At 40.6% G+C, this 19,277-nt stretch overlaps 2 protein-coding genes across 3 annotated transcripts in view; one reads left to right on the top strand and one right to left on the bottom strand.

Moving 5' to 3' along the window:
• Mastl (microtubule associated serine/threonine kinase like) overlaps nt 1-13,386 on the bottom strand; it is a 49,493-nt gene extending 36,107 nt beyond the window's left edge. For both annotated transcript variants that reach the window (XM_050152556.1, XM_050152555.1), the window contains exons 1-6: nt 13,160-13,386; nt 9,925-10,062; nt 4,976-5,115; nt 4,303-4,391; nt 1,097-1,203; nt 541-685 (exon numbers count right to left, since the gene is read on the bottom strand). In XM_050152556.1, the coding sequence (XP_050008513.1) occupies nt 541-685; nt 1,097-1,203; nt 4,303-4,391; nt 4,976-5,115; nt 9,925-10,062; nt 13,160-13,342 (802 nt within the window). In that variant the 5' untranslated portion in view covers nt 13,343-13,386. The remainder of the gene's footprint in view (nt 1-540; nt 686-1,096; nt 1,204-4,302; nt 4,392-4,975; nt 5,116-9,924; nt 10,063-13,159) is intronic.
• A 749-nt stretch (nt 13,387-14,135) lies between these two features.
• Nucleotides 14,136-19,277, top strand: part of Yme1l1 (YME1 like 1 ATPase) — a 35,678-nt gene continuing 30,536 nt past the window's right edge. Inside the window, exons 1-3 of the mRNA XM_050152700.1 lie at nt 14,136-14,388; nt 17,258-17,386; nt 18,895-19,057. Of these exons, the coding sequence (XP_050008657.1) occupies nt 14,356-14,388; nt 17,258-17,386; nt 18,895-19,057 (325 nt within the window). The 5' untranslated portion in view covers nt 14,136-14,355. The remainder of the gene's footprint in view (nt 14,389-17,257; nt 17,387-18,894; nt 19,058-19,277) is intronic.

Raw genomic sequence — 19,277 nt, forward strand, 5'->3', positions numbered from 1 at the left:
TGGAGACACATACCTGTAACTTTAGTACTCAGGAGGCTGAGGCAAGAACACTGAAATTTAAAGGCCAACCTGGGCTCAACATTAGCATGGACAACATATTAAGAACTTGTCTCAAAACACCAACAAAACAAAATAAAAAGAAGCAAGCAAACAAACAAAAACGCCAAAGCAATGAGCAACAACCAAACCTCAGCCGCCTCTGTTTTGAGTTTTAAATTTAAACTATCTCAGAATCTGTTGGGAATAAATTTATAAAGACAAACATTTTTCATATACAATTTTCATAAGTCAAAGTTTAGTGACATTTACTCAACCATCATTCCTAAATTATAGGTAATTAAATATGATTATTAGCAAGACAGTTTATTCTGTGGGATTTATAAAATCCACTGTGATCATCATTTATGTAATAATATAGGAGTGCCACAGACTGTCTGACTATTGGCATTTTTAAGTTATTAAATTGCTAGTAGGAATTTAAAATTTTGAGATTTTTTTAAAGTACACACTTGGTGGAAAACAATAGTCTTTTATACTTACATGGCTTTAGCAGCCTGCTAGAATGAGAAGGGTCCTTCTGATCTATGGACATAGGGCAAATTAATCCTTGAGAAAGTTGTGCTTCAGACTTAGGGGCTGAAAACACGGTTGCAGAGTCTTGATCTTTTTCTCCAATTGGTGTGAACTATGAAAAAGAGAATTATTTGGGGCCAGTGAGAAGGTCGCGGGTAAAGGCACCTCCCACCTGAGGACTTGACTTCAATCCCTGGGTCTCCCATGCGGTGGAAGGAGAGAACTGACTTGTATAAGTTATCCTCTGCTTCCATTTGTGCACTGTGGTGCACACACCCACACCCACAGGTGGTAAAAATGTTCTAAAAAGAAAAATAGTAAAAGCAAAAATTAAAAACAAATACTAAGAGATTCATTTTCAGATGAATACAGAAAATAGATGCCCTACCACCTGGGTACACAAACTGCCAAAAATAAGCCCCCCCCCTCACGTTTGATATAAACATCTATTTTATTTTTATCTTATAGCAGGTTAACACTTTAAGTGGTAATGATGAAAAGGTTTTCCTTATTAAGTACTCACAAATCCCAAAGAACTGATGAGAGATAAGACTTGTCCTGGGGTTCGTGAGTAATCCTGCTTAGGCTTAGCCATGGATGGTGTTGTAAGAATATCCATCATATTGATATCTATGCAAAGAAAAATACATGAATATAGTTAAAAACCATTGCTATCATTGACTAAATCAGTAATCATATGTTCTGAACCATACCTCTCTCTGTTTTTTGAGACAGGGTTTCTCTGTGTGAAGCTCTGGCTGTGCTGGAACTCACAGAGCTCCGCCTGCGTCTGCCTCCTGAGTGCTGGTGGCATGCACTACCACCACAGGTCCTTTGCCTCTCTATGTTATTAACTTTACCTACAAAACTGGCTAGTGTAGGATACATATATGCAGAGAACGTTCTCAACTGCAGAGGCAACACTTACAACTAATTAATTAGTTGAAATCATTAAAAATTGAGAGGTAGAGATATGGCTCAGTGGTAGAGTGTCTTGTCCAGCAAAGCATGCATAAGGCCCTGGGTCCTAGCCTCAGGATGGGAAAAACATTTTCTACAACAGTCTTGTAGAATAGATAGAAAACAGCAAAATAACTCAGAACACTATCAGCTTTTTAAGAAGCACTCAGTCACTAATTATCAGTTATTTCAACACAAGCAATTGCCACTGCTATTGTCTGGTCACCAAAACAAGACCTCATTGTTGAGAGCAGCACACTCCCTCACCGTGTGATACAGAGAAGTTACAATGAAAGTGAGGCAGGAGTTCCTTCCCTGCTGGCTGGCCCTCACAGAACCAGAGGGTGCAAAGGGGCCTCTGAGGGTGGTGAATCCCTGCTGGCTGATCCTCACAGTACCAGAGGGTGCTAGGGGGACGCTGGGGGGTGGTGGAAATCCCTGCTGGCTGGCTCTCACAGAACCAGTGGGGCCAGGGGGGGCGCTGGAGGGGGATTATCAATACCAGGCTTACCCAGCTATAGATGCTGTATACAATAGTGCTGTCAGACTAGGCCAGGCAGGCCCATTGGTGCAATAGCGGCACCATATGTTAAAGGGTAACTTACAATTCTCTAAGTGGATTTCAGGCCTGCTCTGAGGGACAGAATCCTTGTCTGGTACGTTAAACTCAATCAAAAGTCCATGTTTGGAAATGTCATAAACCTTCGGGAGGGAGGAAGTTCCTCTGCTCTAATTTTGACAAATGGATCTGATGTACCTATCAAATTGCCTTCAAAAAATTATGTTTATATCCATAGATCATTGCTGCTGTCAGTTCTGACTAGAGAAGTTTATCTTTGTAGTGGGTTCAGTAATTACAGATGCTCATACCTGTCAAAGTGACTACTGAATGCCCAGCATGAAGAGGCCATTTCTGGCACATATCCTACCTCCAGGTGCAGGGAGCATTGCTAGAGCTGGAGAGTGGGGGTAAGGATGATGTGGGAGGTTGACTTACAGGAATGACTGTATATTCTTGAGTTCAAGCCAACTGTGATCACCTGAACAAGACCTGCACGAGACTGGGCCTACCCACATCACAACAGGGGTAGGGAAGGGTAACAAGGTCTGCAGTTATTAGTTTCCAGGGGAGGAGAGACATTTCACCACAGCATCTTCATACAGTGTGTTGTATACTTAGTTCTTCTTTTTTCCCCTCCCCAGGATCACTTTCACATCTTCCCACATTCTCTCTCTTCCTCATCTACACTCCTTTTTAAAAAGATTGATTTTTATTTATGTGTACATGGGTGTCTGAGTGCATGCAAGCCAGATGTATATGTGTGCATGTGGAGGCGAAGACAGCGTCAGATCCCATGGAGCTGGATTACAAGCTGCCATGAGCCACCTGACGCCAACGCTTGGAACTGAACTCTATATAGTTTTCTGCAGCAAGTGCTCTTACCTGCTAAGAGATCTTGCCAGCCCCTCTTCCACATTTCTTAATAGAGAATCCAGTCTACTTGCAAGATCTTACCATAAGTCTATGAAGAACTTAAGTAATGTCTTGCTTCAATTAAATATACAATGGTACTGCAAATCATTTTAGTCTCTTAAGTTTTGTTCTCTACACCCACAGCTATAGAATAAATTCTAAAATGTAAGACCAAGAGGCTAGGAATGTAGTTTAGTGTCAGAATGCTTGCTTAGTGTACAAGAGACCTGAGTTTACTCTCTAGGATTAAGAACTCAACACATCAAAACCAGATACAGTGGCATCTATCTATAATCCCAGCACTTGTGAGCTGCAGGCACGAGTTGATGGTTATTTGTGGCTACATGACAACATTAAGATCAACCTAGGCTGTATAAACCCGGTGTTACTTATTATGCCCTCTTCTAAAACACTCCACACGAAATCAGAGAGAATTAAAATCTTCTGCTTTCTTAAAACATAGACAATTTTTCTTTTGAAAGCACTAAGCTTTCAAAAAAATACATACTATAAATGTAAATAATCTCTTTAGAAAAACTGTGTTCTTTTGTGTAGTTTTGCTTATGGACCAGTATTTCTTTGTAGTATTAATAGTGTAAATTTGTTATTTCTTATATTAGAATTTTAGAAATTACTCAGAACAGAACTTATTTTCATATATATGAATGAATTGCATCTACCAAGGTCATGGTGGTGGCAGGATGTATTAGCATAAGTATTTTAGTAATCAACTCTGGATCATATTCTGTTTCAGCAAGGAGAAAGAGAATAGCAGGTGCCAGTTCCTCTTTAAAGATCTAAGAATCCCTAGTGCTGGGATTAAAGGCAAGCACCACTACCACCCAGTTTCTATGGCAAACTACTGTGACTACTGGGATTAAAGGTATGTGTCACCACTGCCTGGTCTGTAAGGATGATCAGTATGGCTGTTTTACTCTCTGAACTTCAGACAAGCTGTATTTATTAAAATACAAATGAAATACCAAAAAAAAAAAAAAAAAAAGATCTAAGAAGTTTTAAGGACTTTTGAAAATCCAAAAATGGTTATTTTCTTTCTTATCTTTCTTCTTCTTCTTCTTCTTTTTTTTTTTTTTTTGGTCTAGGATTGGATTCAGTTAGCAAACATTCTGCCACAGACCCCAAGGCCCTTTTGATGGGGGGAAAACAGTATGACATACTCATTTCTAGCCTATCTCAGAATACCCACAACATTTTATCTAATGTAAATTAACAAAAAAAGTTAAGTTAATGAAATAGAATGTCTGAAGTTGGCACTTACCTGCCATTATTCTTACCTCTATTCAGAGTAACTTTGGAAAGGCCAAAATCTGTCAGCTTAATATGACCCTCATTGGAAATAAGCATATTGTCTGGTTTCAAGTCCCTGACATACAAAAGGCAAACAGACACAAAAAGTAGTCTTAATGCTAAAATACCAGATGGGAGGGGGTTGGGGAATTGCAAGAGGAAATGCAATTATTTTCTTTAAAATAGAAGTCCTCATGAGTGGCTCAGTAAAGTCTAGAAAACAGTCCTCAAAACCATCTATTACATATTGGAATCTACAAAAAAATTATATGATTCAATACTAGATTCTGTTTGGCATTCTATTCAGATATCTTATCCAGCACCAATTCAAATGTATATTCACGCCTTTAAAGCAAGGTGTGGTTAAGTTTTAACAGAGCAGAGCTATTAAGTCTTTCTCTGAGCAGAGAAGGGCATTCACATCAGCTGAGGCCACAGAACATCGCTTCTGTGTGGGCGTGGAAAGATTAATAAGCTTCATATTAAACTGTTCATGTTCAAAGCGACATTTAACAAAACACAAGAGCCAGTGCACTCTCTACATGCACATGACAACTGAGCTGTAGGTAAACTAGAAATACCAGCAAGCAGTTTCTGTATATATTAAAGATTCAAACATAATACATTTTAAGTAACAATGCACAGAAAAGTCAGTCTTACCTATGGATGATTCCATGTCTATGCAGATAGTCTAAAGCCAGCGCAACTTCAGAAATATATTTTATAGCCATCTCTTCATCAAAATAACCATATATATGTAGGAGAGACTTGACATCTCCACCAATAAGATATTCCATTACCTATCAAAAAATTCAAAAATAATACACTTGAATGTATAGTGTTTGGAGATTACAGTTTTATTTTTTAGAGTAGTTACACAATGAAACATATTTTTTTTTGTTATCACTCATTGCTTTCAACTTATCATTTTTTTGCCTCAGTTTTCCAAGTACTGGGATGATAGGCATGTATCATCAATCCTGGCTTCTCATATTATTTTCCTGGTTAAAAACTGAACTGATCAGTTTGAACAAAAACCAGAGTTACATGAAAGTTCAAAGACTATTATTAGAATTACTTCCATTTTACCAGCATCTCAGTGCACAAATTTTTAGAATTGGGCCAGGTTTGGTTTCTCCTCCACATATATATTTTAACATTAATATTATATATTGTGCTGGCTCGTTTTTATGTCAACTTGACACAAGCTAGAGTCATCTGAGAGGAGTGATCTCATCTGAGAAAATGCTTCCATAAGACTGGGCTATAGGCAAGCCAGTAGGGCATTTTCTTAATTAGCAATTGATGTAGCAGGACCCCGTTCATTGTGGACGGTGCCACCTCTGGGCTGGTGGTCCTGAATCCTATAAGAAAGCAGGCTGAATAAGCCCATGAGGACAAAGCAGGAAACAGCACTCCTTCACGGCCTCTGTATCAGCTCCTGTCACCAGGCTCCCGCTTCCCTCAATGGACTGTGGCTTAGGACATATAAACCAAAAAAACCCTCTTTCCTACCCAAGCTGCTTTTGGTTATGGTGTTTCATTACAACACTAGAAACCCTAAGACATATATTAATAGCTACACTCTAATAAATTAATAGTTATTTTATATGGATGTAATTTTGTTTAGATTAAGCTTTTAAATTTAAATATTACAGTTACCGCAGCAAACTTGGTGATTTTATTTTATTTATATGTAATTTTATTTTATTTCTTTTGAGAGGGGGGGTTTTACTATGCTGTTCTGGCTAGTCTTGAACTCTTGGTTATACAGATCCTTTGGCCTTCATTTCTCTTATATTTGTACTCCCAAGTGCACACCACTGTAATGTGTGTTAGTGTTTGCTGAGTAATTTGATAATAAAGTTCAGAAGTTAGTGAACTGTTCCTGAAGCTTCTGTTTGGAGACGATATTCCTCTGTATACTTGGTTGGCCTAGGCTGGCCTAGGCTTGTGATCCTCCTGTCCTTACCTCTCAAATCTATGACTGCAGGCTTGTTCTGCGACACCTGACGGCCATTAGACTCATCACCCTTACATAAGTGCAGAGCAATAAAGTTCTAACATGTAGTATATTGATATTTCTATGACCATCTCAATATTGCCCTTCATAACTTCCCTCTCATAAGCCGTAACACAAGGCAGTTTCTTGTTATATATCTCTCTAGATTCCTCTAGTTCAGAGCAAATTTTCAGATTCCTCTAGTCCAGAGCAAATTTTCAGTGTGCTTCTTTCATGATAAAAATAATGTTGAAGAAAACAGGCTTGTTGACAGAAGGAAGCTTTTTAATTTGAGATTATTTGATGAATTTTCTCATCATTTGATCCATGTTATGAATATTTGGCATAAATATAGAGGTGATACAGTCCTTTCTGGTAACGGCCACCAGATGAGACTATAATTAGATGAGTTTGAGCTTTCGTTTTCTTCTTCAGCACCTCCCTTGCACACCCAACCTCACTCCTGCCAACACACCTGGGGACTAATCTCTGGGTCCAGTGGATCTTATAAAGCACTCTACGACTGAGCTATAGCTTCAGGTCTCTGGACCTCTAATAAACCCCTTGATAGTGTTGCCATGTTTGTCTATGGATCACATTTTGAGTACCAAGATCCAAACCAGTAATAAAGTAGGATATGTAAGATATGTCTATTATCAACAAAATGTCTAGAATAAATGAAAATAGAACTGGAAATATAGCTTATGGCAGGATTCCTCCCTAGCATGTGTAGGGCTCTGAGTTTGCACCCCAGCACCATATATAAACAATAAACCAAAAACAAAAGAAATAAAAATACTATTCCTGTTTAATAATTCTAGAGTGAGAACAAAAAGCTACAATGCTGAGCAATCACACCTACCACTTACCTACTGTTTTAATAGAATTGGAAGTTACTGGCTACCAGTGAGTTAAATCAGGGTCAATAACAGAGACACAATCATGGTTTTTATACACATACATGTAAAACAGGATGCTGTGAAGACATTTGAAGGCCTCCGGAAGAATTAAAGGATTAAGCAGAGGCAGGTAAGCACAGATAACTTATCAACCCGGGATCATGTCTGGCTTGAGCCCCATCTGCATCTAGCTGCACGTACAAATCCTCTCCAAACAAAGCAGTTAGGTCATCCTGACCTATATATACCTCCCTGCCAATCCTTATTAGCTCTTCTTTTGTGGCAAAACACATCTTGAAACTTATCCTGAAACCAGAGGTGGTAGGTCAGTCCAGTCTACACTGGTGCAGTCAGACAATCCATGTTCTAAACATGAATTTTAAAGGAAAACTCCTATGTATGACCTTATGCCTATGCATAATTGGGCATGTATAGAATTAAAGTCAGAGGCATCACAGGAAAGGACATGCATAATAGGCAAAAGCTCACATAAGTCAAGCTTTCAATCAAACAGAGAAGCACCACACCCCCTCTAGAAGCCCCAGGCAGTAAGCAGGGAGCTCTGCAGCAAATTTCTCACTGCTGTTATTCTTTTCATCCTCTGTGTCTTTGCATAACACTTTGCTTGGTGTTGGGTGGTACACGTGTGTGTTTCTTCAATTCTTGGAGCAAGATGCTGACAACCAGGACACATCTGGTCCAGGTTGGTCACAAGACAACGCTCCCACCTTCTTTGGACATAGCATTCAAGGATATTACCCTTTTTACTTTTTTTCTGTGAAGAGGCGGATAATAAACACTTCGGGCTTTGTGGGATTCTGTCGCAGTTATTTCACTCTGCCATTGTAATACTGCTGAAGATGTAGGTAACAAAAGGATGTGGTTATGTTCCAATAAAACTTTACTCACTGACTAAAATTCAAATTTCACTATAACTTTCAAGTAACAAAAAAAGTATTTTCTTGGTGTTGTGTGGTATACATGTGTATTTACAGGGCCAGAGGACATCAGGAATACTATTCTGTCCCTGTCTTTATTCTCTGACTCTGGAGCCAGCTTGGTGGGCAGCAAGCCTCAGTGATATTTGCGTTTTGTGACCCTACATATAGTACTAGTATTACAGGGCAATCTATGATCACACTTAGCATATTATGAGCTCTAGGAATTTGAACTTAGGTCCCCATGCTATGCAGCAAGAACTCTTACCCAGTGAGCTATTCCAATTTCCAAAAATAGTCTTTGAAGTTTTTTCTCAATGTCCTCCCACCCCCACTTTTTCTAAAGCATAGTCTTCTGTATCCAGGATGGCCTCAAACTTGTTTGAACGCCCAATCCTCCCGCCTCTACCTCCTCAGTGCTGGGATTAAATGTGCATACCAACACATCCAGTTTATTTGGTGCTGGGACTAAACCCAGAACAAAAATAAATAATTAAATTAAATTAAATTAAAAAAAAAAAAAAAAAGCAAATGTTCTTCTTAGCTCCTAACAGTCAGACTTGGTCATAGGTCAGTGATTTGTAACCACTAGCTTAGCAGATGGAAAGTCAATTGCTCTTCTATTTCCTCTCTCTCTCTCTCTCTCTCTCTCTCTCTCTCTCTCTCTCTCTCTCTCTCTGAGGCTCAGGCTGGCCCAGAACGTGCAATGTTCTTGCTTCTGCCCTCCAAATGCTAAGATTATAGACCTGCGCCGTCTTGCATAGCTTTTAGCTTTGTTTTGGAGCTTAGCTTTCCCACACAAACTTGTATCCTCAAACCAAAACTACTTCCCTAGCACCGCGAGGGATCAGCTTCATCAGGGGAGCTTATCACAACCCAACACCGAAATTCACTTGACTAAGGAAAACAGAACCAGACAAAGACCTGAAACAGTTTCATCAACAACATAATCATCAAAGAAATGATCAAATTTGAGATTAAATAATGAAATGCTATGTTGTCAAAAGGTTGCTGCTCCCATTAGAGGAGAGAGGCAGGACTTACTGTATGATCCCGTGTACCATTTATTGAACTGTGGCTTATTAAAAAAATAAAAGGACAACAAAAATGCCTCGATTGTTAATTCATCCTGATGCAATTAAAAAAAAAAGCACTCAGCATTATGCTACCAAACCTTCTTCCTTTCTAAAATTCCCGACTATATTATTAGATTTTTGTGCCACATTTAACACCAGTCCAAATTTACTTGACGGTTTCCTAAAGTTTGGGAGCAGACTAAATCATCAGGCACCAGACCAGTTTTTAGACTAGATATCATTTTCATAACTCACCTAAAGTATTCTTCAGGCAAACATTTAAATCAGTAAACTTTGATAAAGCACATTTCCCCCATAATGTCAACAGCCTTCAAACAATCAGTTGAAGGCCAGTAGCAGGAGAGAAGACTAAAATCCTCAAAGTAAAGGAAGCCTACCTTCAGATGGCTTGTAGAACCGGCAGCATTAATCCTTCATCAGCCTCGCAAGGAACAATCTACCTAGTAGTTTCGACTGCCAACCAATTAAGAGCTGAATAACTGGATTCCTTAAAACAAATCCCTTTTACTGTGTCTTTACATACATACAAACACATCCTATTGGTTCTTTTTCTTTGGAAAACTCTCACTAAAACAGCATGTAAGTTGGAGAAGGTCATTAAACTTGCAAGTGGGAGAGCAGAAAGTTAAATGCAAGCAGGACTCTCCCAGAGGGCGGCGAGCCGTCCACTCACCAGGTAGACATTGCTGGCGGACTGCAGCGAGTAGAAGAGGTGCACAACGAACGGGCTTTTACTCAGGGCCAGGGCATCTCTCTCAGCTTGCACCTGATGAGTCATGTTCTTATTGATCATGTCTGCCTTTTTGACAACCTATAAAAGAGAACATGACACCAAACACATTTACCCCCTTTCTTACTAGAAAGGATTCAGAAGTTACAAAGTTGCTATCATAAAAACACCAAGATAAGAGCTATAGATGTCATTTAGATTTGACCAACGTTAGAAAACTGCCAGATGATATCTCAGTTGTTAAAGAAGAAAACATTTTTTTAAAAAGATAACACTGCTTGCTGTGGGACTAAACAGCAAAAGTACTTGAGAAAGAAAAGGAATTAAACTCTTTCTGACTGATCTGTTTGTTTGTAGGAAAGTTTTATTAATAACAAGGTCAAAAGATAATAATGTTTCTAATAATCCCACTGAATAACCAGGGAGCTGGTTAGATGAATAGTAATATATGTTTATATGTATACATACACATACACATTTTAGCTTCTCGTTCTTTAGCAGAGAGGAATAGAGCATAATTGTCGAGGACTGGAAAGATGGCCCCGTGGTTAACAGTATGTATTACTCTGACAGAGGACCCAAGTTCAATCCCCAGAACCCAGGTCAGAAAGCTCACAACTGCCTGTGAGTCCAGTTCCTAGGAATCTCTAACACCTTGACCTCTACAGGTATCCACACATGTGGCACAGACTCACATACATATACATATTCCTTGACAGGGGGGAATAGAGGGAAAATGTTGTGGGCTGGAGAGATTGCTGAGTGGCTAAAAGTACTTTTCTTATGGAGGATCTGAGTTTGGTTCCCAGCATATGGTGTTTCACAACCATCTGTAACGCTACTTCCAGGGAATCCAACGTTTTCTTGTGGTCTCCCTAGGTATCAGGTCTGCGTATGGTCCACATACATACATTCAGCCAAAATGCTCATACACATAAAATAAAGAATTCAACCCTCCCTTTTTTAATGTTGAAGTCTATTTGTCTCAGGAACAATGACAGCTGGTCATGGTAGCACTTGCCTGTAATATCAGCATTTAGGAGGCCGAGGCAAGCATGGACCAAAGAGCAAGACTCTAATCTCAAAAAATACAAAACAAATCAGAATTCTGAAATATTCTCAACTGCTGCCTTACAGAAAAATATGAGCTATATTCTCATCCTTATGAATCTGAGGCTGGCCCTGAATTTACTATGTAGCTGAGGGTGCCCTTGAACTCTGTCTTCCCACCTCCACCTCACAAGTGTTGGCAGTACAGGTATGTGCTATCACATCTGGCCAAATTACACCTTTTAAGTTTCAAGGTAATATGTATAGAAACAAAACTATACATTCAAGTTGGAGCAGTAGATGCAATAGAAATATTATGATCATATAATTTTCAAAGAATTAATGAAAATATTAAAAATACCCACTGGAATCAATACTTATTATAAAAAGGCATTCACTTAACGTGTTTAATAAAATGATTACTACATGATAAATTCTAGTTTTACCTCATTTTCTTAAGAAAAACCGAGGGGAGGGCTAGGGATGTAGATCAGTGACAGAGCACTTGCCTGTCATGGGTGAGGCCCAGGTCTGTCCTTCCCAGCACTGCAGAGACAAACACAGCAAACCTACGATGTGATTCTACCTGTTATCTCCCGGGACTGGCAGAATCTCCATGGAGGCCTGTTTGCTTTGTTTACCACTATACCCCAGATCCAAAAACTATTTATTGGACAGATTAATTGGTGTTTTCAGATCAACAATCATTGCTTAATGGTCTGAGCGCTGGCTCAGTGGCATGGAGCGCCGCCCGCGGAGCCCGAGGTCGCTGGTTCAAGTCCCAGGTAAGTGAGTGTGTGCTGTGTGTGATGTGATGTGTCTGTGCTTGTACTGCACTGTCTGTCTGTGTGCCGTGTGAGTGACGTGTGCTTGCATAATTAATCGGGGAAAAAAACAATCATTGCTTGAGATGTTATCAAAGGAAAAACAGTTAAGGAACTGGAATAAACAAGTTCTGAGTCACAAAATATAATTCATGGCTTTGAGGAACCAGTTGGCGGTTTGGGCGTTGCTAGAACATAGATTATGTGGAACACACAGTGAAGGTCTAGGGCCAAAAATTGGGAGTATGACTGATTGCCTAAGGATTCTGGATTAGGCCTGCACAGCACAGCCTAAGAATGGATTAAAAGTAAAAATAATGATTCGAGTTAAGGGACTATTTCAATCAACTAGGTATAGAAATGAAGGCCTGATGAACCTCAAACCACCAAGCAAGTAAAAAAAAAAAAAAGAAAGAAAGAAAAAAAAAATAGGATGCAAAAGATCATATACTGTATGATTTCTGTGAAATGTCCAGAAAAGGCAACCTTGCAGCAACATAGAGTGGGTTGGTGCACACGGCATGTAATCCCAGCATTTGGAAGATGGAGCCAGGAGCATCAGCAGTTCAAAGCCAGCCAGCCTTAGCTACATCACAGTCTAAGGCTATTTGGGACAAATTTGGGTCAAAGAGAGAGAGAGAGGCAGAGAGGCAGAGAGGGAGAGAGAGAGAGAGAGAGAGAGAGAGAGAGAGAGAGAGAGAGAGAGAGAGAGAGAGGACAGTGGAGAGGGGAAAGGGTTAGCAGTTAAAGGAAGTGGCACTAGGTTAGGCAGAAAAGGCCATTTCCTGGGTTGTGGAACTATCCTAATATTGGATTGCGATGATGGTTATACAACTACTTACTAAAATCATCACTGAACTGCACTTTTATAAACAAGTGGGGAGAAATGAGGGCCTGAACATAGCTATTAATTTAAGAATGAAAAACTAAAAATAAATAATGTCTTCCAGAGGGAAAACAGGGATATTAAAAGATAAGCTACATGGATGAAATATAAGAAGGAACACTGTCTCAAGCCTCTAGCCTGCAGGGTAGGTAGGATGTTGGAGGTAGTGAAGGAAGAGAAGGAACACAGGCGGCAGCCTTCAGTCAGCCGCAGAGGACCACTCACCCTGCCCTAGTTACTCAACGGTGCACCCCAGAAATCTCAATTCATCAACAGTCTGCTTCCCTTTGTTAGTTTCACTATTGGCTGAGAACCAAGAGCGGACAGAAAAATTTGAAGCGCATATGACTTCCAGCAACAAGGAAGGAGGACAGCAGGGGAGGACCGTCTAAGACCCTCTGCCTTCTAGACTTCCTACCTTCACTGCGTACAACTTGCCGCCTTTCTGCCCCAGGTACACTTTCCCGAATGCACCACGGCTAATGGGCTTCACTATGGTGAACTCCTCAATGGAGGGTGGTCTTGGCACCGGAATTCTATTCACGTACTCCTCTGTCGCTGAGCCTCCTTCATTCTCCTCACTCCCTGAAACGGACTCCATAGCCGTACAGGTCCCACTGCAGCTGCAACTCCCGCCAATTAGATTCAAATAGAGGCTTCGCCTACGCAGGACGCCTCCCGTGACGTCACCGCGCGGCTGCGCCCCGGCGGTTCACTTTAAGCCAGCACCGCTGGGCGGGGCCAACGGGTTGATGGGCGGGGCCGGAGGGGCGTTGGGCGGGGCACTGAGCGGGGCCGGGGGCACTAGGCGGGGCCGGCAGAATGCTGGGCGGAGCACTGGGCGGGGCCGGGGAGGTGCTGGGGAGGCCGGGGTGCTGGGCGGGGCCGGCGGGGCGTTGGGCGGAGCACTAGGCGGAGCCGGCAGGTCGCTGGGCGGGGCTCCAGCTTGGTTCGAGTTTGGCCAGCTCTGCCCTATGTTCCCAGGCCGAGTGTGACGGGATGGCGCGGTTGCTGGCCAACGAGCGAAGGGACTACTAGGACTTTAATGCGGATCGAATCCAGTGGGGTCCTCCCAGGTCCCAGTCAAGATCTGCAGTTCTCCCTCCCTCTGCCTGAGCTAGAAGCCGGGCCGACTGTTAAGTGAAGCAATGGCTAGGGATGAGGTGTGGAAGCTAGCGAAGTCACAGAATGTGGAGAACCTGGGTGAGCGGGGAGCGCGGCTGGCCCCGTACTGAATTCAGAAATAGACTAGGAGCGACTAAAACAACACCCAATTTATTGTGGGGAAAAAAAAAAACCAAACCCCAAATCAACTCCCACAGTGAAATACTACCGGGAAGAGGCAGGAGGCTGACGACGGTGGAGGTGGGGTGAGTGTGGGGACGTTCACTTGCTCCGGAAGTACTGTTTCGTTAGCCTCTGGTCTTCCGGGGCAGGTGTCGGCGTAGCAGCTTTAGGGCGGGGGAAGCCATTTTTTGTTTCTGGGAAGAGTAAGGAAGAAACCGGGACAAAAGCGAGGGGACAGAAAGAGAAAATAAAAGGGCTCAGCCCCTTTCCTCTGAACTGAAGCTAGGAAGCAGTTTCGGCTGGCGGCAAGGTCCCGAGGGCCCAGAGATGTTCTCCCTGTCGAGCACTGTGCAGCCCCAGGTGAGCCCAGCATTTAGCCGTTTTCCTGCGGCCCTTTTGCGACTGTTTTCCGGATGCTGCCGTAGAATCGGGTTTTCCGGAGCGAAGTAGTGAGGGAAGCGACGAGCTCAGTTTGAGTCGCGGCTGAAAGTAGATCAGGGGACAATCCTGAGACTAAAATGCAAACTAAAAAGCATTGGCAGCCAAGCCTAAGAGGGCAGAGGCGTGATCTTACGGTGGCGGATCATAGCTTATCGGATGGCTTGTGCGGGGTTTCTGTTAAAGACAATTCAGGCATTGTTTATGGTTGTACATTCTGAGATGGTGGTTTGTGAAGTCTACGCGAGAGGTAAAGAGGACAAGTAATGTTCTTTCTATCTACCTCTTTCTGAACCCCCTTTTTTTCTTCAAGCCGAATGTAGCTTAAACAAACGTACCCTGGTATTTTGTATAGCCATCATTTTTTTTTCTGGTCAGAATTAACTCATGTACATTTTTGAGTCATCAGATTCTTACTATTAAATAGTTTAAGAATTGATTTGTATTCATTATTTTTAGGGCCTTTGAGGACCCAAATTGTGTTAATTAATGTCTTTTTCCTTGATTAATTTTTTTTTGATAACAGACAATGGTTTCTGTGACCAGATTTTCGTTTGTAGGCTTTCTTTGGCTTCTTGTTGTGTGGAAAATAGGAGAGGGCAAAAGTGGAAGGGTTACGGATTAAGGATGCTGCTGAACTAACCCAGGAAAGGGATGCCACCCCAATCAAGTAGTGTTCAATAATTATGGAAAAGAAATACAAATGTCTAGTGTAGCAACAGTCTTGAGGGAAGGGGCAAGAGGATTAGGAATTGACATCCAGTCTATCAGGAAAAAGAAAATAGAATTTCACTTGGTTCTAAGTGAGGGAAATGGTAGAAAGTGATGTTTCTGTTTTGGTCAACTCGATACAGTAAAGCGACTGTTTTCCAGGATGGCAGTGTCTGGGGAAGTCCTAGTAATTGAAAAACCAGTAGATAGGGACTGTTGACTATAAAATGAATTAGTTTCTGTCGAGAAGACAGGGTGGATAGTTTACTGTCATGGAGTAGAAGACATATGTGGTAGAGGGGCCAAAGAAAGCAAGGTGGGAAACCCCCTGCCATAACAGCGTCAATTTGTTCCTCAGGACTGGACTTCCATGACTTAAATCCTTGATTGTTTTGGGTTTCATAAAACTGGATCTTTCTATGTAGAACAATTGGCTTGTAGTAATATAGTAAAATAGACTCCTAGCTAAACACCTATAACACTGCTGTTATAATGGAAACTGAATTCAGCATGAATTTTAAAAGGAAGAAATACAATAATAGCTAATTTTTATGTCCTAGGTATTAAATTATTTAAATTATGGGCCTTGGTATATAATCAGAGCCCATTATTTTATTCACTCAACATCAGACCTGTTTGTCATTCCCTTATACACTGTTATGCTGGAGTGCAGTACTGAGTACTAAAATACAAAAGAATCCTTGCCTTATGGAGTTTACCTTTTAATTGGGTAATATGATACAATAAAATAAATACTTTATTTTATGGTCTTCCTGATGACAAGCTTCTGTGAAATTCTTAGAGTTTCTTGAGTTATTGGTAAATCATAAGCCCCCATGGATTACATCTGTGTTTGTCCTAATGAGGTGACTTTTAATCTGCAAATAACCTCAGAGTGGAACTAGTCAGACCAGGCAATCTTAGCATCCTGTAATTCCCACATCTTCAGGCAGTAATTGAGCTGTAAGAGGGTGTTACATCAGAACTCCAGAGAGGATGTCCTCCACTAGGTGTTCTGCCTGGCCTTGTCCTGTGTACTTCTTTATGTCCATTTCTGTTTCTCCTTATAGATGGGCAATGTAAATAAAGTGTTTTCATGTGTTCTTTGAGCCCCTTCTAACCCAGGGAGTGAAAGGCATTTAATGAAGAACCAAACAGGAGACGATGTTCAGGTTCTACAGGTGTTAGATTTTTAAGCCAAAGGTTGACTGATTTTAATATGATCATTTTATCTTGGGCTGGGAGTGTGCTGGGGCTGGGTAAGGGCAGGAGCAGGTGAGTGGGTGGCGGGGTGGGGGGTGGGGGGAGAATATAACAAGCTTCTGTGAAATTCTTAGAGTTTCTTGAGTTATTGGTAAATCATAAGCCCCCATGGATTACATCTGTGTTTGTCCTAATGAGGTGAGAATAGAATTCTTGCTATTCTGTGGAAATGACTTTGATTTTTCCACTTCCCTCATGGTGGTTCTCTTCAGCTTTCCATCTACTTTAAAATTATGCTGTTAAAATGATCTTATTAAGGTGCATGCATTTGTTAAATCATTTCCTTAGAATAAATTTCTAGATAGTAGATTTTGGAGGATGAAAAATATATATTTCAAATTTATTAATTTTTATGACATGGTCACTGTGTAGTTCTGGTTGGCTTTGAACTCTGTGTAGACCAAGCTATCCTTGAACTTACAGAGATCTGCTTGTCTCTTCCTCCGCAGTGCTGAGATAAAAGGTGTGTACCATTGTGCCTGACTTAACATATCCAGAATAGTATCATGAAAGAGTAAACCAATTTTCTTTCTACCTCCAGCAAATGGTTTTGTTTTGTTTTGTTTTTCAAGACAGGGTTTCTCTGTGTAACAATTCTGGCTGTTCTGGAACTAGCTCTTGTGGACCAGACTGGCCTCGAACTCACAGACATCTGCCTGCCTCTGCCTCCCTGAGTGCTGAGATTAAAGGTGTGTGCCACCACCACTGCCCAGCTGTTTTGACTTTTAACAGATCCTAAATCCTGACCAGAAAAGAAATTGTTTCTGTTTTTTTTTTTTAACATTCCTCTTAATTTGAAATTGTATCTGTTTTCTAGGTTACAGTTCCTCTCAGTCATCTCATCAATGCTTTCCATTCACCGAAAAGCATATCTGTTTCTGTGAACACACCTGTTCAGAAGCAGCGCCGAGACACAGCTCCTGAGCATGACACTCCGAGTAGTGAGGTAATAGTTACTTGAGCTTTATGAGAAAATTTTAATCACACCTGGTCAAGTGTTGTCTGACTACAGGGCAAGGTCAGTTCGGGTACCCTCTCCTCTATTGCTTAGGGTCTTAGCTGGGGTCATCCTTATGGATTCCTGGGAATTTTTTAGTGCCAGGTTTCTTGCTAGCCCCATAACAGCTCCCTTAATCAAAGTATCTCTTTCCTTGCCCTCCATCTCTGGCCTTCCCTCATTTTGACTATCCTGTTCCCTCAAGGTCTCCTCCCCATCCCACTCTCCCCTCCTCCTGTCCTTCCACCCTCCCTTCTCACCTCCCCACCCCATGCTTCCAGTTTTTTTCAGGAGATCTTGTCTATTTCCCCTTCCCAAGGGGATCTATATATATTTTTCTTAGGTTTCACCTTGTTACTTAATTTCTCTGGGGTCGTGGACTCTATAGGTTCATTATCCTTTGCTTTACAGTTAGTATCCACTTAGGAATGAGTTCATACCATGTTCATCTTTCTGGGTTACCTCACTCGGGATGTTTTTTTCTAGTTCCATCCATTTGCATGCAAATTTCAAGATGCCATTGTTTTTTAGTGCGTAGTACTCCATTGTGTAAATGCACCACACTTTCTTTATCCATTCTTTGGTTGAGGGGCATCTAGGTTGTTTCCATGTTCTGGCTATGACAAATAATGCTGCTGTGAACATAGTTGAACAAATGTTCTTGTAGTATGATTGAGCATCATTGGGTATATGTGTAAGAGTGGTATTTCTGGGTCCTGAGGTAGATTGATTCCCAATTTTCTGAGAAACCGCCATAGTGATTTCCAGAGTGGGTGTACAAGTTTGCATTCCCACCAGCAATGGAGGTGTGTTCCTCTCATCTTTGTACTTCTTTTTCCCTATTTGCTCAGTTTTCTTGTTCATTTTTGTAGACACACCATTGCTTTTCTTCTCTTTTGATAACCTTGCTCTCCAATCATACAGCCCTAGAAAACCTTATTACTGAAAGTACTGTAAAGTTGAATTTATAAGTTAAACATAGTAAGAGATTAATTGCAACTAATAATAAAAATAACAATTATATTGCAATGAAAGTTACATCAATGTGATCTCTCTTAAAATAGTCTGTTTTACTGTACTCCACCCAGCCAATACTATTCTTATGAGTGGCAGATGATGGTTAGGTTGGCAACTAGGTCGCAGTGCTTTCTATGCAGAGAGGGAAAATAATGTAAAGTCTCACGTCATTGGGAATCATAATGTTTAACTAACTGGTGCTTTTGTTATAGTGAGAAATGTCATCTATTTAGGGAGACTGTTAGGGCTTTTTTATTTTTTTTTTGGTCAAACCCATAATGAACCTTAGTAAAACTAGAACCATCAGAATATTTATATTAACTTATTTTAATAATTAAGATGTCAGTTCTTTTTTTTAATTTAAAAAAATCCTTATTGTTTTTGATAAGTATCTTTTAAATGTCTCATTAATGTTAATTTGGCTGTTTGGTCTTTTATAGCCTGTACTTAATTTAAAGGACCTTGGATTATCTGAATTAAAAATTGGACAGATTGATCAACTGGTAGAAAATCTACTTCCTGGGTTTTATAAAGACAAAAGAGTTTCTTCCCATTGGCATACATCTCATGTCTCAGCACAGTCCTTCTTCGAAAATAAATATGGTATGTAAGTTATTCTTGAACTTACTGATGATGTTTATACTATATTAACATTTACTATGGGCCAGTTCTTTTTTGAAGTGTTTTTTTTTAAATTTGTAATTTTCTTACGGCTATAATGTTATATTTATAGAAAAATTGTAAAGTACAGAGAATTTGTCTGTACTCTTTTGCTTCCCATAGTATTGATATCAGGGCTTGCTCTTATTATGTAAACTTTTTA

The sequence above is a fragment of the Alexandromys fortis genome, unplaced genomic scaffold (genome assembly GCF_014885135.2).
Source record: "Alexandromys fortis isolate MF-2015 unplaced genomic scaffold, M_Fortis_MF-2015_v1.1 scaffold_54, whole genome shotgun sequence".
NCBI classification, from domain to species: Eukaryota; Metazoa; Chordata; class Mammalia; order Rodentia; family Cricetidae; genus Alexandromys; species Alexandromys fortis.